The 23,570-nt window shown below is 46.2% G+C and overlaps 1 protein-coding gene across 3 annotated transcripts in view; it reads left to right on the plus strand.

Moving 5' to 3' along the window:
* Window positions 1-23,570, plus strand: part of LOC120026059 (netrin-G2) — a 138,324-nt gene that overhangs the window by 107,005 nt on the left and 7,749 nt on the right. For all 3 annotated transcript variants that reach the window (XM_038970845.1, XM_038970846.1, XM_038970847.1), the window contains 2 exons: window positions 3,938-4,110; window positions 5,099-5,134. In XM_038970845.1, the coding sequence (XP_038826773.1) occupies window positions 3,938-4,110; window positions 5,099-5,134 (209 nt within the window). The remainder of the gene's footprint in view (window positions 1-3,937; window positions 4,111-5,098; window positions 5,135-23,570) is intronic.

The raw sequence follows: 23,570 nt of genomic DNA on the forward strand, positions 1-23,570 counted from the left end.
CCGGTGGCCAAAATCTAAATTGCGCATTTCTCTTGCATTTCAAAGATGATGGTACAAAAAAACGCATGTTTTTTTCTTTGTATTATCTTTTACCAGATCTAATGTGTTATATTCTCCTACATTCATTTCACATTTCCACAAACTTCAAAGTGTTTCCTTTAAAATGGTATCAAGAATATGCATATCCTTGCTTCAGGTCCTGAGCTACAGGCAGTTAGATTTGGGTATGTCATTTGAGGCGTCAATTATTTTTTTTAAAGGGGCGGATCCTTAAGATTAAAGAATGATTTTTACACCTTGAGACAATTGAGACATGGATTGTATGTGTGCCATTCAGAGGGTGAATGGGCAAGACAAAAAATATAAGTGCCTTTGAATGGGGTATGGTAGGAGGTGCCAGGCGCACCGGTTTGTGTCAAGAACTGCAGCGCTGCTGGGTTTTTCACACTCATCAGTTTTCCGTGTGTATCAAGAAGGGTCCAGCACCCAAAGGACATCCAGCCAACTTGACACAACTGTGGGAAGCATTGGAGTCAACATGGGCCCCCATCCCTGTGGAACACTTTCGACACCTTGTAGAGTCCATGCCCCGATGAATTTAGGCTGATCTGAGGGTAAAAAAAAGTCAGGGGTGCAACTCAATATTGGGAAAATGTTCCTAATGTTTGGTATAATCAATGTATACGCGCATCTGTTTGCGTGTGTGTGCGTGCGTGTACGTATATGTGTCTAAGTGAATATGGGGCTGTGCTTCTCTCTGAATGGATTCAGTGATTCACAGTGATCTATAAAGCTCTGGTCCGGGGTGTTACATCTCTAAAGCTCTGGTCCAGGGCGTTACATCTCTAAAGCTCTGGTCCAGGGTGTTACATCTCTAAAGCTCTGGTCCAGGGTGTTACATCTCCAAAGCTCTGGTCCAGGGCGTTACATCTCTAAAGCTCTGGTCCAGGGCGTTACATCTCTAACGCTCTGGTCCAGGGCGTTACATCTCTAAAGCTCTGGTCCAGGGCGTTACATCTCTAAAGCCCTGGTCCAGGGCGTTACATCTCTAAAGCTCTGGTCCAGGGCGTTACATCTCTAAAGCTCTGGTCCAGGGCGTTACATCTCTAAAGCTCTGGTCCAGGGCGTTACATCTCTAAAGCTCTGGTCCAGGGCGTTACATCTCTAAAGCTCTGGTCCGGGGCGTTACATCTCTAAAGCTCTGGTCCGGGGCGTTACATCTCTAAAGCTCTGGTCCGGGGCGTTACATCTCTAAAGCTCTGGTCCAGGGCGTTACATCTCTAAAGCTCTGGTCCGGGGCGTTACATCTCTAAAGCTCTGGTCCAGGGCGTTACATCTCTATAGATTTGGTCCAGGGTCCGTATCCACATAGTGTCTCAGAGTAGGAGTGCTGATCTAGGGTCAGATTTTCCTTTTAGATCATAATGAATAATATTATATGAACAGATCCTAGATCCTATCACTCGTACTCTGAGATGCTTTGTGGATTGGGGTGTTAGTGTACACTCCTCCACTATGTGCTGGAGTTCGGTGCTATAATGGAACGAAAGGTAATAATGTAGGTAATGCAGTTAAAGGAGAGGACTGGTGACGCAGGGAGCGAGGTGTACATCTGAAACTAGAGAGACGAGGTAGAGAGAGAGAGTGTACGGCCCAGTACATCACTGGGGCCAAGCTTCCTGCCATCCAGGACCTCTATACCAGGCGGTGTCAGAGGAAGGCCCTAAAAATTGATTCCAGCCACGCTTGTCATGGACTATTCTCTCTGCTACCGCACGGCAAGCGGTACCGGAGCACCAAGTCTAGGTCCAAGAGGCTTCTAAACAGCTTCTACCCCCAAGCCATCAGACTCCTGAACATCTAATCAAATGGCTACCAAGACTATTTGTATTGCCCCCCCCCCCCCCCCCCCTCTCTTTTACACCGCTGCTACTATCTTTTATTATTATCTATGTATAGTCACTTTAATAACTTTACCTACATGTACATATTACCTCAATTACCTCAACTAACCGGTGCCCCCGCATATTGACTCTGTACCGGTACCACCTGTATATAGTCTCGCTATTGTTATTTTACCTCTGCTCTTTATCTACTTGTAACTTTTATTTCTTATTCTCATTTGTATTTTTTAAACTGCCTTGTTGGTTTCACTGTAAGGTGATGCGTTGTAGTCGGCACATGTGACAAATACAATTTGATTTGATTTGAGAGAGAGAGGGGAGATTGAGAGAGAGAAAGATAAAGAAAGGGGCCAGATGGAGAGAGAGAGAGACAGAGAAGTGATGAAGGAAGCTTGAAGTAGTAATTTTGCCAGTGTACAGGGCCCATTCATTGAATATTTGATGTAGACGGATAGCTGTCCACTCCAGCGGAACAAACCAGATTGGAATCCAGCCGCTCATCTGGAAAAGACTGTAATTTAAAGTCAGAGCCACCATGACATCCTCAAGATCCTCATTTTCTGTCTCATGATTCTTATTGCTGGACCAACCCACCTGGGCTCTGCCCCTTGTCACACACACAAGCATGCGAGCAAACACACACACATAAATATGTGCGCACACAACACGCATGCACGCACGTACGCAAACATGCACACTCAAACGCACAAACCTATCAGCCCGGGTTTCCTGGCAATTATCGACCAAACTGAGCAGATTTATTCTTGAACAACAAGCAGTAGTTTTGAGTGTGCATCAGTGAAAGTTCAGAGCTGTCTGTCAATGATGTTATGGTACCAGATCCACATTGTATTCATCCTTATTGTCTCTTGAATGCAAGTGTGTATAAATGACACTTTGCCAAGTGTTCACTATAATCAAGTTAGAGTTCACACACCTACTATTGCTGCTCCTCTCTCCCCTCCACCCAGGTGTCTAACATGCTGGCCACACCACTTGCGCACGTGCTCGAGCGTTGCAAAATAAATGTACACATACATGCTATTTAATCAATGCATCCAAATTGCTCGCATGCGTCTGCGTAGCCAGGCGCTAAAATAGAACGTGGTTCTATTTGTGACGTTTGATGCGCTGCAAGTCCCGCCTCTCCCATCTCCCCATTGGTTTTTAGGAGTATATACCCACGTGGGTGATTGAAAGATGAACTGAAGTCCACACTCCAGTCCAGTTGGTAGTGGTAACGCACCTTAAAGTTGTTTGCCAACCGCCATATAAAGTCTGAAGAAGAAGAACCCTGAAGGAGGAGAGATTACTAGAAACAAACTGTTTATCCTTTTATCTGTGGATTAATTGTCAGAGTAGAGGACCTTGTGCATTTCAGGTAAAATAACAACCCAATGTTTATATCCCAGGACAAATTAGCTAGCAACAGCAAGCTAGCTAGCTAAATTGCCATGGATGTTTAATACTTTTCGACCTGTCCCCAAATGAATATAGTTAGTTCAGAGTTAATGTTGATATTTCAACCTGCGTGTCCTGATCACGTCTGGTGTGGATGGACAAAATCAACACGCTTGCAACCGGTCTAGTCAGCATGTAAGAGACTTCCTACTGCTCCTCTCTCCCCTACACTCAGGTGTCTAAATGTAACCTGCAAACGTTTCTGTGATATATAATACAAAACTTGTCATTCTTCTGGTTTAGGTCAACTTTGTTATTGTTTAATTTAAAATATTGTTAGGGAGTCAGTAGGTAGCCCTGACTGGGGCTTGAACCCAACACATTTACTGTTACGTCAAGGGATGTGAATCTGTTGACGAGGTGCCTAGGTGTTGGATCAAGGTCGCTGCAATGTACAATATAGTACACACTCACTCCTGTGCCTTTGCTACCCTTTCACACACTCAGACACACCCCCACTCACTTGTCATCCCCTCTTGGTGTAAACATCTGGCACATGCATAAACAGTCACACACACCTCTCCTTTCACACACTCACATCCTTCCTCCTTCCTCCTGTCTCCTGTACCCAGGTGTAAGTGTAACCTACATGCATCGCTGTGCCTGCTGCAGGAGGGAGACCTCCAGTGTCAGTGTGAACACAACACCACGGGACAGGACTGTCAGCGCTGCAAGAAGGGCTTCAAAGCCAAGTCCTGGAAGGCTGGCTCATACCTGCCCACACCCAACGGATCCCCCAACACCTGTATGTGCCCCAGTTCTATCCCAGTTCTATTCTATGAACCCTTTGTCCCTCTTATACAGCTCACTCATACAGAAAGTTAATTCTAGAATATTCTATTCTAATGTCTACTTACTATAGGTACGCTGAATAGAAAGAAAACTGCTGCTGTACCTAGTAACAATAAATGTTTGCGAGTTTTACTTTTTCAACTTACTGTAGTTTTGTCAAGTATAGTCACCCAAAATGGTTTGTATTATGCACTGTTGTTGATCTGTAACAGTGTAACAACTATGTAATTACTAAAACTGGGTTGGTAATCAATTGATTTCAAGGGATGAAGTATTCTGAAACACAAATTGTATTATATATAATATGTAATATATATGCCATTTAGCAGACACTTTTTACTGGAATTGTTACACTATGTTGGATCCTTTATGCATAAAAGGTTAAGTTCTTGTGTTATTTTTGATAATACATATTTATTTGAAACATGTAAGAAGGATGCATGTGGAATCCCCAGACGTCTCCATCCAATGTCCTGAATGAAAGGAGAGAATAAGAGAGTGATGAGTTACGTAAAAAAAGAGAGAAGGACAGGGGGAAGAAAAGAGAGAGAAATCGAGACGCAGAGTTCTTTCCCCTTTACCTAAGAGCAGAGAACAAAGCTGTGTAGTGTGTGTGGGGGGGGGAGGGGGGGGGGGCTAGCGATCATAAAATAATCATCTAGGCCAGCTACTCCCATCCTGCCACTAACTGCACATAGATCAGTGTTCCTCTGTCCTGGTCCCACGGAATGTGCAGGCTTTTGTTCCCGTCCAGCACCAACACAACAGATTTAACTGATTAATGGACAAATTATCAACGGTAGTTAATTGGTTGAATCAGGTGTATTTGGTACTGGGTTGGAGCAAAAGCCTGCACCCACTCAGGCCAGATTTGAATCCACTCAGGCCAGATACTTATCCTCTTTCTTTTGTTCCTCCCCCCCTCTCTCCCTCCTTCTCAGGTGCAGTCGCTGGTGCCCCCATGGGCGGTGGTTCTAGTAAGTTAAAACAAGCCAAGCAGAGGATGCTGCATCCACTTTCTCTGTCTCCTCTCTCTCTCACCCCCCTGCTCTCTTTTATTTATCCCTTTATCCCTCCATCTAACGCATCGTTCCATCTCTCTGGTCTTCATCCAGCTCCCTCTGTTCTTCTTTGTTGGTTGCAGCACTGGTCTTGTCTTCTATATTATTGATAGGCCTCCCTGTACTGTCGGCACCGTTATGTCCTTTTCATCCCAGATAAGCTAGCTTCCACTGGAGGAATCTTTCCACAGTTCTTTCTTACTTATGTTGGACTGAAGTCACACTGGTGGAGAAGCATGGAAGAGAAAGAGATAATGAAAGAGAAGAGGGGGGGTGGGGAACAAGTGTGTGGGTGGTAAAGCAGAGGCAGGGGAAAAGGATGAGAGAGAGGGAGAGAGAGAGAGAGACAGACAGACAGAGACAGAGAGACAGACAGACAGAGACAGAGAGACACAAAGAGAGAGCAAGAGAGAGAGAGCAGGGGAGTGTGTGTGTGTGTGAGAGAGAGAGAGTGAGTGTGAATGTTTAAGTGTGCTGTAATGCGGTGTGATTCCGGGAGAGGAACTCCTAGAGGAATGAATAAAAGGGAATTTGATTAGGGATTCTCTCTGTGGAGACACTCTCTGCTCCGAGCGTTTAGATGGAAACCATGGGCAAAGTGGCAACATCAGACCTGACAGACAGCACTGGTCTCTCACTGGTCTCTCATTAGTTAGTCTACAGGCTGACTGGGCCACCGTTACTTTTTGTGACAAGGAACTCATTTTTCACAAAATATTGCATGTTTACAACCGGCACCCTATAGGACTGAATGGGGGACAGTGGTTAAAACAGACTTGGAAAACTTGCAGATCTATATCCGATTTGTTTTAAAACTATTTATTGATTTAAATATATGACATATGCTTTTAGACTGGTCTTACTGCTTCCAATGTTGTTTCGGTTGAAACAGGATGGGAGGGGGATGTTTTGGATGGAGAAGGGGATGTTTTGGGTGGAGAGGGGGATGTTTTGAGTGGAGAGGGGGATGTTTTGAGTGGAGAGGGAGATGTTTTGGGGCGGGAGGGAGATGTTTTGGGGCGGGAGGGGGATGTTTTGGGGCGGGAGGGGGATGTTTTGGGTGGAGAGGGGGATGTTTTGGGGCGGGAGGGGGATGTTTTGGGGCGGGAGGGGGATGTTTTCTTTGTTCGTCAACTTGGAATCTTCTTTCTCACAGAACTTTCAGAACCTTTGCCTTTGACCACCACTACTACCTCCATAACTGAAAGTCAAAGTGAACCTGAAACTACAGCCAAAACCCCCACTACCAAACCAGAACCAGATCCGATCACAACCGCTACTCAGGAAGCCTCTGCTACTAGTACTCAGGGAGGAGAGCACCTAGAGAAGGTAGAGGTAGTGATAGTTCCAAAATTATAGATAGTTGTTATAGGTAGTGTGTGTGTGTGTGTGTTTATTTCAGACGTGCATTATCTCTTGTGCATTATCATTGTCAAGCCATCATCTTGGTTGACATTAATGCTATATGTGGCTACTGGCTAGTCCCTCTAGTTCATTCATAGGAGAGAGTGGGCGTTGAGCTGCTACAGTATGGACTGTCTGACTGGATTCTTTCTGACTGACTGGGTTTGAGGAGCCCAGATCCGACAGGACCAAACACACACTGTCAAGACCATGAATATAAAGTGGTCCTCAGAACCGGGTCTTGTTCCGACCGACGACGGTCCCAGGCTAAATTTAAACCTGACATCTTGGGAGCTGGTGCGCCGCTCGTGTTCCTCCAGAAAAGCACTTAGGACGTGGGAAGCAGGGAGGGAGAGGCCCAAGAAAGAGGGAATGCCAGGAACGTCGTCTGTGATGGCGTCAGAATTTTCTTTGAGGAAATCCATTAAGTGGTGTTGTTGAACAGCGCAGCACTTTTTGGACTTTTTAGGCCGACGTCAGGAGCTCCGATAAAGTCACTGATAAGCTGAGGAGCAGCTGACTGAAGCACAGTCTAAATCCCTTTAGGGACTTTTCAAAGACCACAGTGTGGGGATCAAGGTTAGATAGTGACACAAACTTGAATTGTCACATTTGACCAAATATTGCATACTATTTCCTACAAAGACAATTGAAGACATTTTGTTATCAGACATATTGCTCATTTTATATACCGCAGTAAGTAGGTCTACTGTGTTTTATTTTCAGCTAGGCAACCACTGAGACAGCTATACTGTTGTTAGAGAAGACCACAGTCTAACAAACTACCAGGGTTGGGGTTCATTCCATTTCAATTCGAGTCTATTCAGAAAGTAAACCAAATCCCAATTCCAATTCAACATTTTCCTCATTGAAAAGCACTGAAGAGAATTGGAGTTGGAATGGAAATGTCAGTACACTTCCTGAATTGACCAGAATTGAATGGAGCTGACCCCAAACCCTCCAAACTACACTCTTAGAAGAAAACAACAGTTCCAAAAGGGTTCTTTGGCTGTCCCCATAGGAGCACCTTTTTGGTTCCAGGTAGAAGGTTATACCTGAAACTAAAAGGGTTCAAAGGATTATCCTACGGGGACAGCAGAAGAAGCCTTTTAGATACTAAGAGTGTACAGCATACCACACCATATCAGTAGCTTTCTCTAAGCTTGATACTCTGATACACTTGGCAATGGGCTTCAGATCTGCTATACTTAGAGCTGCCACTAAGATGTGATGCTATCTTGCTTTATCTTTTATCTGGTGGTTAGAATAGTTTATCTGGCTAGGGCCTGACCCTGATGTTAGGAGCGTCTCGTTACCAGTCTCTGTGTGTGTGTGTGTGTGTGTGTGTGTGTGTGTGTGTGTGTGTGTGTGTGTGTGTGTGTGTGTGTGTGTGTGTGTGTGTGTGTGTGTGTGTGTGTGTATGGCATATGGCTTGGCACAGTGAAACTCATAAATCATCCTCTTCCTCCTGAGGAACAGAGGTCTGAGGTCACACACACACACACACACACGCACGTGCACACACCCCACCTTCCCACCTCCCATCACCTTCCTACAGGTACAATACATGCTGTGTCTGACCAGGAGTCTACCCCTCTAGACCTAAGAATAGAACACCCTATAATTCCCAGTCCAGTCATAACAAATGACTGTACCAAGCCCTGCAAACCCTCCACACTCCAGTCCCCATTGACGATGTCTCAAGAGTCAACACTATGACTTGTCTGTGTTTAGATTGGGGGGGGGGGGGGGGGGGGGGGGGGATGCGAGCCAGCGTGTGTATGGTTTTCTCATTGAGTTTAGGTTGGTTTGTGTATGTATGCGTGTGTCTGTACACGGGTAACCATCCTTCTTCCCTACATACAGAATGCAGATTCCATCCACACAAGTCTGTCTGCAGAGTGTATGTTGGGGAAGCATGTTATGCTGTACAATAGGGGAAAGAGAAGCTCCTCTCTGCTTCCCTTCACACAGCAGAGTCTATCCGATTAAACAGCCCAGTAACATGTGTATGGTGCCAGCCACTACACTACAGAAACAGCTCCCTTAGTCTCCTGGGCCTCCCACCCAGAGGCAGTCTGCCAGTCAGCCAGTCAGTCAGTTCCTCCCCCAGCCAGTCAGTCAGTCCCTCCTCCAGCCAATCAGTCAGTCTCACTTCCAGCCAGCCAGTCAGTTAGTCCCTCCCCCAGCCAGTCAACCAGTCAGTCAGTCCCTCCCCTTGCCAGTCAGCTGGTAAGCCAGTCAGTCAGTCCCTCCCCCAGTCAGCCAACCAGCCAGTCAGTCAGTCCCTCTCCCAGCCAGTCAGCCAGTCAGTCAGCACCTCCTCCAGCCAGTCAGTCAGTCTCACTCCCAGCCAGACAGGCAGCCAGTCCCTCCCCCAGCTGGTCAGCCAGTCAGCTGGTCAGTCCCTTCTATTGAGCAGGCTCAGATGGATAGGGGATAAGCAGTCTAGTGGCTAGCCGGGCTGATTCACTTTGGCCAGGTGTGGGGGAGGGAAAATGAGGGCTGACCAGAGAGACCAAGTCCTAACCCTTGGCCCCCCTTGACCCCTTCCTAAAGCTGCCTTTGCAGGTCAGGTTTTGGCAGGTCAAGAGGATTCCCTCTATGCTAAGTAGAAAACACAGACTCTGACTCTTTAAGCCTTACACTCACACCACAGGTGGCTGGTGTTACCTTAATTGGGGAGGATGGGCTCATAGTTAATGGCTGGAAAGGAATTCATGGAATGGTGTCAAACACAAACACAAGGTTTCCTTGGGTTAGATAATATTCCAGTCACCCCATTATGAGCCGTCCTCTCCGCACCAGACTCCTGTGTCACACACATGCCATACACACTCACGCATACACATGTGCGAGTGCACACACACAGCCCCTATCTTGTACAAACAGACTCCATCATGTACAAACAGACTCCATCATGTACAAACAGACTCCATCATGTACAAACAGACTCCATCATGTACAAACAGACTCCATCATGTACAAACAGACCCCATCATGTACAAACAGACCCCATCATGTACAAACAGACCCCATCATGTACAAACAGACTCCATCATGTACAAACAGACTCCATCATGTACAAACAGACCCCATCATGTACAAACAGACCCCATCATCTACAAACAGACCCCATCATGTACAAACAGACCCCATCATGTACAGACAGACCCCATCATGTACAAACAGACCCCATCGTCTACAAACAGACTCCATCATGTACAAACAGACCCCATCATGTACAAACAGACCCCATCATGTACAAACAGACTCCATCATGTACAAACAGACTCCATCATGTACAAACAGACTCCATCATGTACAAACAGACCCCATCATGTACAAACAGACTCCATCATGTACAAACAGACTCCATCATGTACAAACAGACCCCATCATGTACAAACAGACTCCATCATGTACAAACAGACCCCATCATGTACAAACAGACCCCATCATGTACAAACAGACCCCATCATGTACAAACAGACTCCATCATGTACAAACAGACCCCATCATGTACAAACAGACTCCATCATGTACAAACAGACTCCATCATGTACAAACAGACCCCATCATGTACAAACAGACCCCATCATGTACAAACAGACCCCATCATGTACAAACAGACTCCATCATGTACAAACAGACCCCATCATGTACAGACAGACCCCATCATGTACAAACAGACCCCATCATGTACAAACAGACTCCATCATGTACAAACAGACTCCATCATGTACAAACAGACCCCATCATGTACAAACAGACCCCATCATGTACAAACAGACCCCATCATGTACAAACAGACCCCATCATGTACAAACAGACTCCATCATGTACAAACAGACCCCATCATGTACAAACAGACTCCATCATGTACAAACAGACTCCATCATGTACAAACAGACTCCATCATGTACAAACAGACTCCATCATGTACAAACAGACTCCATCATGTACAAACAGACCCCATCATGTACAAACAGACCCCATCATGTACAAACAGACTCCATCATGTACAAACAGACCCCATCATGTACAAACAGACCCCATCATGTACAAACAGACTCCATCATGTACAAACAGACTCCATCATGTACAAACAGACCCCATCATGTACAAACAGACCCCATCATGTACAAACAGACTCCATCATGTACAAACAGACCCCATCATGTACAAACAGACCCCATCATGTACAAACAGACTCCATCATGTACAAACAGACTCCATCATGTACAAACAGACTCCATCATGTACAAACAGACCCCATCATGTACAAACAGACCCCATCATGTACAAACAGACCCCATCATGTACAAACAGACCCCATCATGTACAAACAGACCCCATCATGTACAAACAGACCCTTGTACATCAGCAAATTTAGAGAAAGGCCAGTAGAATTCAACTTATTACATAAACGTGACCATGTATTAAAACCCAGCCAAATCACATCGTAATAAAGTAGTCTATAGGAGGACAAACGTTCAAGTAACCATCCTGTCACTCATCTGGGTGTCATTAGGTGTTCTGGGAACAGTCTCAATCCCTCCCTGAATCACAATATCATCATTAGCGTTGTGCAAATGGCTGTCTAGAGCCACGGTAACAAATGACAGGGACACCCAGACTGACAGGTGGCATTACGTGTTATTGTGATAATTTATCTTGCCTACATTAACCCAAACAAGTGACAAATTGTCTCATTATGCACAAATGTGTTTATGTGACAGGAAAGACACAAACTACAGGGGACGTGGGGGGTAGGAGTGTGTCAGGTGACTACGTAATAGTCAATTCATCTGTGCTGTCACGAACCGGCTCGTAGCCCGTAACAAAAAGGGAGACAACACAGAGATCAAGGAATAACAAAAATATATTTATTAACCAAAGTAAACTATATACAGTTAACAATGATGTGTGTAGTAAGCAGTGTGAGTGGTTGTGTGCATAGATGGTGGTAATGAGGTGTGTTGAGGTGCCAAAATAAACACGGTGCCTGCACGTGTGTGTGTGTGTGTGTGTGTGTGTGTGTGTGTGTGTGTGTATGCATGAGTCAGAAAAAGAAAAAAAAACTAGGCTTTGTTTAGATAAACAATCCGAGGCAGCATTCCTTCTATATTTAATGCATTTTAATGAATTAATACATCCCTCATTACCTTGAACATGCTCTCTCTCCTCAAGAGCCCCTCCTTCCGACCAAGGACCCAACCGATTCCACCACACCCCCCCATTACAGACCCCGAGACACCCTGCCCCCCCCATCACCTACACCTATAGAGCAGGAGGAACTTACAACATTCATCATCATTACCACATTACTACGACCACCCCTCAGCCTATCACAGAGGAATCCACACCCCAGCCACCAATCGCAGGGGGGGATCACGTCACCTGCCCTGACTGAGAGCCCTCCCCCCACTACAAACCCATCCCCAACGGACCTGCCTGAGCCAATGGATGTAGAGAGCGAAGAAGGTAAGCCAGACCCATAGAGTAGCAGTTTAGAATAGAGTAGATCTATAGCATTGAATCTAGATCTAGAAATCTTCCTGATTTATTTGAAAGATTCCTGTGGTGTGGCTTCATAGAAATAACATCTATTCCCTAGCACAAAAAGGAGGAAGTATGTTATATTGCACAATAATCACATCTGATGTCAGAGCTGCTCATTCAATTTAGATAATGATACTGAAACCCAGTTAATGTGGGCTAGCATGAGAGAGAGAGAGCGTGAGGAAGGCGAAGGAGAGGGTGGAGACATGGAGAGAGGGGCTAGAGAGGGGGAGAGAGCTTGCTAGAGAGAGAGCTAGAGTGAGAGAGTGCATTGGCCCTGGTTCACAGTCGTAATAAAGGCCCTGGTTCACAGTCGTAATAAAGGCCCTGGTTCACAGTCGTAATAAAGGCCCTGGTTCACAGTCGTAATAAAGGCCCTGGTTCACAGTCGTAATAAAGGCCCTGGTTCACAGTCGTAATAAAGGCCCTGGTTCACAGTCGTAATAAAGGCCCTGGTTCACAGTCGTAATAAAGGCCCTGGTTCACAGTCGTAATAAAGGCCCTGGTTCACAGTCGTAATAAAGGCCCTGGTTCACAGTTCAGAGACACTGGGTCCCTGTGGAGACACTGGTATAGAGAGAGAGAGAGGGGAGAGAGAGAGAGCGAGAGAGAGGGGAGAGAGAGACACACACAGAGAGAGAGAGAGAGAGAGGGTCGAAACAAACCACATAGAGAATGGTTTAAAGCTCATAGAGAGGGCTTGGACTTGATCAGACTTGCTTTCAACAGACAATGTCATGGGTCTACATTCACAATTTGCTTAATATTCGACAATGAATAATTTCACTTTCTCCTTCACGTTAAACACTAGGTGGACTGTGCATAGACTTTGGGTAACCTCCAACTCTACAGCATCTATATCAGGAAGTCATCAAATGTCACGACTTCCTGATATGCTGTATTACACTTGTATGATTTATGTCAAGGTGTTTTGGTGGCTGGAATGGCAGGCTGACAGGCACTGTGAACATGATTCTGTAGGGAGGCAGCCTGCTGTTCTAGTGTTGGGAGTCAGGGAGCTCTAGAGGGTGAACAGTGTCAAACTGCTGCCAGTGACCAGAGCAGATGATTTGAAAGCTCCATCACTGTCCTGCTCTGCTAAGCTGTCCCCTGAACACACACACATGCACACACACACTCCCACGTGCACAGTCGCAATACCCACACACTCTTGCAGATCTAACCCCAGTTCCCGGTGCGTGTCTGTGTGTGTGTTTGTGTCTGACAGTAGAAGTTGAGCTGACGAGCTGACAGAGATTAATACCAGTAGGACGGTGAAACGCTCTTTCCCCCAAGGCAGCGTGGGTAACTGAGATTAAATGCATTTATGCTTTCTGTTGTGCTAGATCACCTGGTGTAACAGCAGTGTCCCTGAGAGCCCACCCACCCCATAAGAGGATGCGTTGGTGTGTACCCCATACAGAGGATGTGTTGGTGTGTGCCCCATACAGAGGATGTGTTGGTGTGTACCCCATACAGAGGATGCGTTGGTGTGTACCCCATACAGAGGATGCGTTGGTGTGTACCCCATACAGAGGATGCGTTGGTGTGTGCCCCATACAGAGTATGTGTTGGTGTGTGCCCCATACAGAGTATGTGTTGGTGTGTGACCCATACAGAGGATGCGTTGGTGTGTGACCCATACAGAGGATGCGTTGGTGTGTGACCCATACAGAGGATGTGTTGGTGTGTACCCCATACAGAGGATGTGTTGGTGTGTACCCCATACAGAGGATGCGTTGGTGTGTGCCCCATACAGAGTATGTGTTGGTGTGTGCCCCATACAGAGGATGTGTTGGTGTGTACCCCATACAGAGGATGTGTTGGTGTGTGCCCCATACAGAGTATGTGTTGGTGTGTGCCCCATACAGAGGATGTGTTGGTGTGTACCCCATACAGAGGATGTGTTGGTGTGTGCCCCATACAGAGGATGTGTTGGTGTGTGCCCCATACAGAGTATGTGTTGGTGTGTGCCCCATACAGAGGATGCGTTGGTGTGTGACCCATACAGAGTATGTGTTGGTGTGTGCCCCATACAGAGGATGTGTTGGTGTGTGCCCCATACAGAGGATGTGTTGGTGTGTGCCCCATACAGAGGATGTGTTGGTGTGTGACCCATACAGAGTATGTGTTGGTGTGTACCCCATACAGAGGATGTGTTGGTGTGTACCCCATACAGAGGATGTGTTGGTGTGTGCCCCATACAGAGTATGTGTTGGTGTGTGCCCCATACAGAGTATGTGTTGGTGTGTGCCCCATACAGAGTATGTGTTGGTGTGTGCCCCATACAGAGTATGTGTTGGTGTGTGCCCCATACAGAGTATGTGTTGGTGTGTGCCCCATACAGAGGATGCGTTGGTGTGTACCCCATACAGAGTATGTGTTGGTGTGTGCCCCATACAGAGGATGTGTTGGTGTGTGCCCCATACAGAGGATGTGTTGGTGTGTGCCCCATACAGAGTATGTGTTGGTGTGTACCCCATACAGAGTATGTGTTGGTGTGTACCCCATACAGAGTATGTGTTGGTGTGTGCCCCATACAGAGTATGTGTTGGTGTGTGCCCCATACAGAGGATGTGTTGGTGTGTACCCCATACAGAGGATGTGTTGGTGTGTGCCCCATACAGAGGATGTGTTGGTGTGTGCCCCATACAGAGGATGTGTTGGTGTGTGCCCCATACAGAGTATGTGTTGGTGTGTGCCCGATACAGAGTATGTGTTGGTGTGTGCCCCATACAGAGTATGTGTTGGTGTGTGCCCCATACAGAGGATGTGTTGGTGTGTGCCCCATACAGAGGATGTGTTGGTGTGTGCCCGATACAGAGTATGTGTTGGTGTGTGACCCATACAGAGTATGTGTTGGTGTGTACCCCATACAGAGTATGTGTTGGTGTGTACCCCATACAGAGTATGTGTTGGTGTGTACCCCATACAGAGTATGTGTTGGTGTGTGCCCCATACAGAGTATGTGTTGGTGTGTACCCCATACAGAGTATGTGTTGGTGTGTGCCCCATACAGAGTATGTGTTGGTGTGTGCCCCATACAGAGTATGTGTTGGTGTGTACCCCATACAGAGTATGTGTTGGTGTGTGCCCCATACAGAGTATGTGTTGGTGTGTGCCCCATACAGAGTATGTGTTGGTGTGTACCCCATACAGAGTATGTGTTGGTGTGTACCCCATACAGAGTATGTGTTGGTGTGTACCCCATACAGAGTATGTGTTGGTGTGTGCCCCATACAGAGGATGCGTTGGTGTGTGCCCCATACAGAGTATGCGTTGGTGTGTGCCCCATACAGAGGATGTGTTGGTGTGTGCCCCATACAGAGTATGTGTTGGTGTGTGCCCCATACAGAGGATGTGTTGGTGTGTGCCCCATAGAGAGTATGTGTTGGTGTGTGCCCCATACAGAGGATGTGTTGCTGTGTGCCCCATACAGAGTATGTGTTGGTGTGTGCCCCATACAGAGGATGCGTTGGTGTGTGCCCCATACAGAGTATGCGTTGGTGTGTGCCCCATACAGAGGATGTGTTGGTGTGTGCCCCATACAGAGGATGTGTTGGTGTGTGCCCCATACAGAGTATGTGTTGGTGTGTGCCCCATACAGAGTATGTGTTGGTGTGTGCCCCATACAGAGTATGTGTTGGTGTGTGCCCCATACTGAGGATGTGTTGGTGTGTGCCCCATACAGAGGATGTGTTGGTGTGTGACCCATACAGAGGATGTGTTGGTGTGTGACCCATACAGAGGATGTGTTGGTGTGTGACCCCATACAGAGTATGTGTTGGTGTGTGCCCCATACAGAGGATGTGTTGGTGTGTGCCCCATACAGAGGATGTGTTGGTGTGTGACCCCATACAGAGGATGTGTTGGTGTGTGCCCCATACAGAGTATGTGTTGGTGTGTGCCCCCATACAGAGTATGTGTTGGTGTGTGCCCCCATACAGAGTATGTGTTGGTGTGTGCCCCCATACAGAGTATGTGTTGGTGTGTGCCCCATACAGAGTATGTGTTGGTGTGTGCCCCATACAGAGTATGTGTTGGTGTGTACCCCATACAGAGTATGTGTTGGTGTGTGCCCCATACAGAGTATGTGTTGGTGTGTGCCCCATACAGAGGATGTGTTGGTGTGTGCCCCATACAGAGTATGTGTTGGTGTGTGACCCATACAGAGGATGTGTTGGTGTGTGACCCATACAGAGGATGTGTTGGTGTGTACCCCATACAGAGGATGTGTTGGTGTGTGCCCCATACAGAGGATGTGTTGGTGTGTGCCCCATACAGAGGATGTGTTGGTGTGTGCCCCATACAGAGGATGTGTTGGTGTGTGCCCCATACAGAGGATGTGTTGGTGTGTGCCCCATACAGAGTATGTGTTGGTGTGTGCCCCATACAGAGGATGTGTTGGTGTGTGCCCCATACAGAGGATGTGTTGGTGTGTGCCCCATACAGAGGATGTGTTGGTGTGTACCCCATACAGAGGATGTGTTGGTGTGTGCCCCATACAGAGGATGTGTTGGTGTGTGCCCCATACAGAGGATGGGTTGGTGTGTACCCCATACAGAGGATGCGTTGGTGTGTGCCCCATACAGAGGATGTGTTGGTGTGTACCCCATACAGAGGATGTGTTGGTGTGTACCCCATACAGAGGATGTGTTGGTGTGTACCCCATACAGAGGATGTGTTGGTGTGTGCCCCATACAGAGGATGTGTTGGTGTGTGCCCCATACAGAGGATGTGTTGGTGTGTGCCCCATACAGAGGATGTGTTGGTGTGTGCGCACATTGTGTGTACAGGCAAATGCCGCTTCCCTGTGTATGCGAGTGCACGTGTGTGTTTGTGCGCGTTTGCATGCATGTGGGAGGGGGTGTCAGCTATCTACTTATTCTGAAAATGGGTCAGGGGGGCGAGAGTCAGACATGAATGGTGGTGGGAGGGTCACGTTGATGAAACATGATGGCTGGGGGGGTTGGGTACTGCTGCCAGAGTTCCCTCCTTCTGGGGCTCAGCAGCACAATCTGTACTGGGATCAGTCGGCGTGGAGGGGGCACCGGTTTGGGGGAAATCCGCAGGGACTGTGTTAGCTACACACTAGCTAACAGGGACTGTGTTAGCTACACACTAGCTAACAGGGACTGTGTTAGCTACACACTAGCTAACAGGGACTGTGTTAGCTACACACTAGCTAACAGGGACTGTGTTAGCTACACACTAGCTAACAGGGACTGTGTTAGCTACACACTAGCTAACAGGGACTGTGTTAGCTACACACTAGCTAACAGGGACTGTGTTAGCTACACACTAGCTAACAGGGTAAGCTCCTTCGAGAGGAATAGAGGGCTCTTGTATGTCTCCGTCAAAGAAAAAGCCATTGTATAGATGGGAAATGGCCTCTCCACCATCTCTATGATAGGCTCTCACACCACACCCCTGTTGATAGAGAATACTTCTGTGGTACACCTGGATCCATGCAAAGAAACGGAAGGATTATGCAGAATAGATTTTATGGAACCCATACACCCAGTAGGGGGAGTGCTGCAGAATCAATACCTTGTCATTGATTGGTCAATAGCCTGGCCATCTTAAATGTAGCCTGGTAATCTTAAATGTATAATTTAAAGGAGAACGTTTCCCATGTACAACTCTTTCCCCAACTTCCCTTGGCTGATTAGTAATTCCTAGTTTAGAGGTACTTGTTAGAGAGCTCTTTGAAACTTTCTGTCAGTTTGCAATAATGATCCATTTGCACATACTCCTTTTGGAGGTTGCAATGCTTTTTGTTCAGCTGCTAATAGTGAAGAGGCAGGAGATGCAGGAGAGACTGAGCTTCCCTTTGAAGACGAGGAAGGAGAGGTGAAGGAGAAAGAGACTGAAAAAGGTATAACTTTTGTATTGTAGCCTCAGTAGTATGTGTAGTAGTTCTAGTATGTGTGTACTGTAGTTCTGTGGTACTTTGCGTTGTGTAGAGAGACATGCATATCGGACTGTAAAAGACTACATCGCTCAATGTTCACAGTCACCTCCAAACCCGCTGAAGCAGAGGACAATGCAAAGAGCAATACTCCATCTATGACAGAACTAGAGAAAGAGGGAGTGGAGGCGAAAGAGGGAGTGGAGGAGAAAGAGGGAGTGGAGGAGAAAGAGGGAGTGGAGGGGAGTGGAGGAGAAAGAGGGAGTGGAGGGGAGAGGAGGGGGGTGGAGGGGAGTGGAGGCGAAAGAGGGAGTGGAGGAGAAAGAGGGAGTGGAGGGGAGAGGAGGGGGGTGGAGGGGAGTGGAGGCGAAAGAGGGAGTGGAGGAGAAAGAGGGAGTGGAGGAGAAGGAGAAAAAGATAGGAAAAAAGGTACAGGCCTTATCGTTGTGCATTGAATTTAGAGTGTAATGGAACATTCACGTGTAGAAGACTACTTGTTACCATGTTGTTGTGAACAGACAGAGTAATACACAGAACTCACTAACTTTCAGATAAAGAAAAGAAAATCGATGATAGATGAGGTCTGTCAAGAGCCTGTTATTGTCATGGTTCATATTAGCATGCCATTAGTTAATTGAGCTGTGACTATGATGAAGTAGCCATATGATGTGCAGTACAAAGAAACTATGCCCCCTTGGTCCCACCCTGATGGTAAAACTTGTTTTTTTCTGAGAGTGCTCATGTCTCACTGGTACTCACACACAGCTGCCCTAAAACCTGAAGCAGAGGACTCTGGGAAAAGCGAGAAGCCCTCTAGGAAAGTGGAGCGGATGGAGGAAAAGAACGAGAAGACAACAGAGAAGGAGAGATATAAAGGTTATAGCTGTGTGAAGTAATTTGAGATAGTGGGAAAAACAATATTCTCTTTCTAGCGTGACCTGTAGATTCTAGCTCATATGGGGGCGAGGCGAAGTGAACAAATTGTGATGTGTCTGTTTTTCGGACCCTTTCTGACATTCACAGTTCCCCCCCAACCTGAGGAAGAGGGCCCTGGAGAGAGTGAGTGGCCCTCTGAGGGATTGAGAGAAAAGGAAGCAGTGGTGGAGAAAGAGAAGGAGATTGAGGCAGAAGGTATCTGTCATTGTGTTCCTATGAACTAGACGGGACTCATTAGGTACAATAGTATAATGGATGGATGAATAGATGAATGAATGAAAAGAGGACGAACGAAGGAACAAACAAAAACACCAATGAACAAACAAATGAATGATGTGACCTGTTAGTGCTCACAGTCTCTCCTACTCCTGAAGTAGAGGAAACAGGAAAACCCTCTGAGAAAGAAGGAGAGCAAGAGGAGGGGAAAGAGGAGGACACAGAAAGAAACCCTGAAGGTATCTTCCCTAGATGAGTTGTACATGTATGGAGCTAGTGTGTAGTGCTAGTGAATGTATGAGTTGGTATAGACCAGTGCATAGATGTGTATAGTTCAAAAGCAAATACAAGTTGGAGTACACTAGATCCTCCTTCAGACATGACCAGTCAATGTGTAGAGCTGTTGATCAGTCAAAGCCTGTCGAAGTTGGAGCTACTGGGAGCAGTCAGACAGCACTAATCAACCTGTAGAGCAATAGATTTAAGATCTCTCACTCTTCCTCTGTGGTGGTCCAGAGGAAGTTCCCAAAACCCCTGAATGGGAAAGCTGGGGTCAGGAGACCTTAGAGCCCCCTGGGAGAGAGGAGAAGAAGAAGAAAAAGTGGGAGGAGGAAGAGAATGAAGAGGAGAGAGAGTTTGCAAAAAAGAAAGGTAGAACTCAAGTACTGTACATTGGCTAGTGTGTAGTGTACATACCATGTAGGCTAGGATCCGGTAGACTCCACCTCTCCCAAGCCATATCCTTAATACTGTATAACTAGGTGATGATGACCAACTAGCTGGTTTAGAACTGCCCTCAAGCAAGATGTCTGACAAACTGTTCCATTGCAGGACATTGGGGCTCTGCTCCATAACATCACCCTTTCTAGATGTATATCTCTATGGACCTACCTCTCCATACAATGCATTTGGAAAGGATTCAGACCTTCACTTTTTCCACATTTTGTTACGTTACAGCCTTATTCTATAATGGATTCAATTGTTTTTTTCCCTCATCAATCTACACACAATACCCCCTAATGACAAAGCAAAAACAGATTTTTACTCAGTACTTTGTTGAAGCACCTTGGGCTGTGATTACAGTCTCGGGTCTTCTTGGGTAGGATGCTACAAGCTTGGCACACCTGTATTTGGGGAGTTTCTCCCATTCTTCTCTGCAGATCCTCTCAAGGAGCATCGCTGCACAGCTGTTTTCAGGTCTCCAGAGATGTTCGATCAAGTTCAAGTCCGGGCTCTGGCTGGGCCACTCAAGGACATTCAGAGACTTGTCCCGAAGCCACTCCTGTGTTATCTTGGCTGTGTGCTTAGGGTCGCTGTCCTGTTGGAAGGTGAACATTCATGTGCCTTTTACTGAGGAGTGGCTTCTGTCTGGCCACTCTACCATAAAAGGCCTGATTGGTGGATGGTTGTCCTTCTGGAAGGTTCTCCCATCTCCACAGAGAAACTCTGGAGCTTTGTCAGAGTGACCATTGGGTTCTTGGTCACCTCCCTGACCAAGGCCCTTCTCCCCCGATTGCTCAGTTTGGCCGGGTGGCCAGCTCTAGGAAGAGTCTTGGTGGTTCCAAACTTCTTCCATTTAGGAATGATGGAGGCCACTGTTCATGGGGACCTTCAATGCTGCAGACATTTTTTGTCACCTTTTCCCAGATCTGTGCCTCGACATAATTCTCTCTCGGAGTTCTACGGTCAATTCCTTCGACCTCATGGCTTGGTTGTTTCTCTGACATGCACTGTCAACTGTGGGACCTTATATAGACGGGTGTGATCGTTTCCAAATCATGTCCAATCAATTGAATTTACCACAGGTGGACTCCAATCAAGTTGTAGAAACATCTCAAGGATGATCAATAGAAACAGGATGCACCTGAGCTCAATTTTGAGTCTCATAGCAAAGGGACTGAATACTTAAATACTTATGTAAATAAGGTATATCTGTTTTTTATTTTAAACAAATTTGCAAAAACCTGTTTTCGCTTTGTCATTATGGTACTGTGTGTAGACTGACTCAGGTTGGATCCAGGAAACCCATCTAAAACAAAGATTCGTTCATCTCCTAAAGGGATTGTCAAGCTCTTGATCTCAGGAGGAGAGCCTGAGGCCAGACAGTTGTATGGGATCATATACGATGATTTCAAAGGTAAGACACTGAACAAGATTAGCTAGCAGGGGAGTGACTGAGGATGCTTACAGGACACTAAAGCGCCATGGAATCCAGTTTTGTAGGCTTACCATCAGTGGTGCTAGTGGAGTAGCTAGCATTGATTTAGTGAAGAGTCAGTAGAGTGGTTTTGAGTCACTAGACTCAGTTGAATAGCATTGAGTCAGTAGTAGAGTAGTATCGAAGAGAACAGTATGTAGACAGTTTTTGGAAATGGTCTCTGTCTGAATGACCAGATTGGTGTCAAAAACTGTGGAAAGATTCCATCTCTCTGCATGTTTTAGTTCTTCCTTCTCTGACTATGTCATTTCTCATCATCATGTTGGTATTGTTTGGCTCACAAGGTAAGCATCAAGATGTCCTAGTTACTGTCACTATCTTGTCATTGCTATCACTATTCACCATTAAAACAGGTCAATTAGCTCCCTGTCCAACACTTCTCGTAATGATTTGTGTCAGATATAATTTTGTCCCCCAGATTTAACAACTGTCCACGAATATAGGCCTACGAAACATTCAAAATAACAGTATCTCCCTTGTTACTATTTTCTTTTACAGCCTTCCATAAATAAAGTCCCATCTTGACTTTGCATATATTTGTGGAACTATGTCCCGGTGCTCTCTATCTCTGCCGTCTGTGGAGTAATTGGGCAGTTATATATAATTACCGTGTAACGTTTCTCCCCTAACCTTTCTTTTATAGCTGAGAGAAGCATTTTATGTGTGTGTGCCTGTGTGTGCATATGTGTGCGTGTCTGTGTGTGTGTGTGTGCGCATTTTGTGACTCTCTTCTCACCGGCGGTTCTCCCCTCTCAAAACAGCCCATAAATATTTCAGCAGCGTCATCAACCAAACAATAATAAAATAATAATTTGACGGCTGATTAAACAGCTAAACTTAGACTTTTTAATGTGCATTTAAATGTGTATTTGCATAAACATGCTTGGTAAACTCCTCTTTAGAGGACAGCGATGCCTCGTAGCGCACACACACGTCGCAGCCGACTTCTGAAGCTTAATAAAACCTTAATTATGTACAAACCTCAGCCAAGAATATCACAGGAAGAATTCACTCACTCACACACACACACACACTTTGGTTGGGGGCGCGCTACATTGAGATTTGGTCTGGAAATACATGAATAAAACCAGGTGATTATGACGTATGGGTTTTTAGCTTCCTGGTTTACCATATTAAATTCAACTTAGTTGTGGACTGAGTGGATTGCACAGATTGAGGAGTATAGAACAGACAGTATCATATGTACAAGCAGGTATAGGTTCTGTTCCAAATGGCACCCTATACCCTACATAGTGCACTACTTTTGACCACAGTCCTATGAGCCCTGGTCGAAAGTAGTCCATTACATAGGGAATAGGGTGCCATTTGAGATGCAGTATAGACACTATATAAGCATCAGATCGATAGAGAATAGTTGAAGACGTACTGTATAATGGGAGGTAGAAGTTGTGTCAGGAATGAGGATCTTTTTCCACCAGGCCTCTAATCTTCCCTGCATTAAAACACAAACAAATCCCTAACCACAACACACACACACGTGTGCATGTTTGCACAAAAAACACACACAAACAGGCAAACACACAGGACAACACACACACAACCTCCCCCCGAAATACACACACCAGTATAGACTGCTGTCAGTAGAGCTTGATAAAGCCCAGTCAGCGTTCCCCTGTCTTGGGGAGGTGGGGGGAGTTATCTGAAGTCTGTCTTTAACAAGTTGTGAGTCAGACACTAAGATAAAAGGCATCCTCATCGATTCATTGACTCGCAGATGGACAAACGCAGGGCACGATATTTGCAGCGTTCCCAAATCATTCATACCCTAAAGCTACCGTAACTGTTTCTTACAATAAGGGCCACGACGACTAGATGTGATTTCAACCAATTCTGGTGGTCCAGAGACCGTTTCTCAATGGGATCATTCTCTAGCCTTCTTTGGTCCCAACCATCTCTAACATTTCCCACCTACTGTATGCCATGTCTCCACCATACCACAACCTTGCTACAACCATCTCTATGGCTCATTATGTAATACAATACCATACAATGTACTGTCCATTTATATGGACATTCATTTTGTGAAGTCAGCATACAAACCAATACGCTATAACACATGCAATACAGAAAACACTAGAAAC

This window comes from Salvelinus namaycush, chromosome 31 (assembly GCF_016432855.1).
Source record: "Salvelinus namaycush isolate Seneca chromosome 31, SaNama_1.0, whole genome shotgun sequence".
Lineage (NCBI taxonomy): Eukaryota > Metazoa > Chordata > Actinopteri > Salmoniformes > Salmonidae > Salvelinus > Salvelinus namaycush.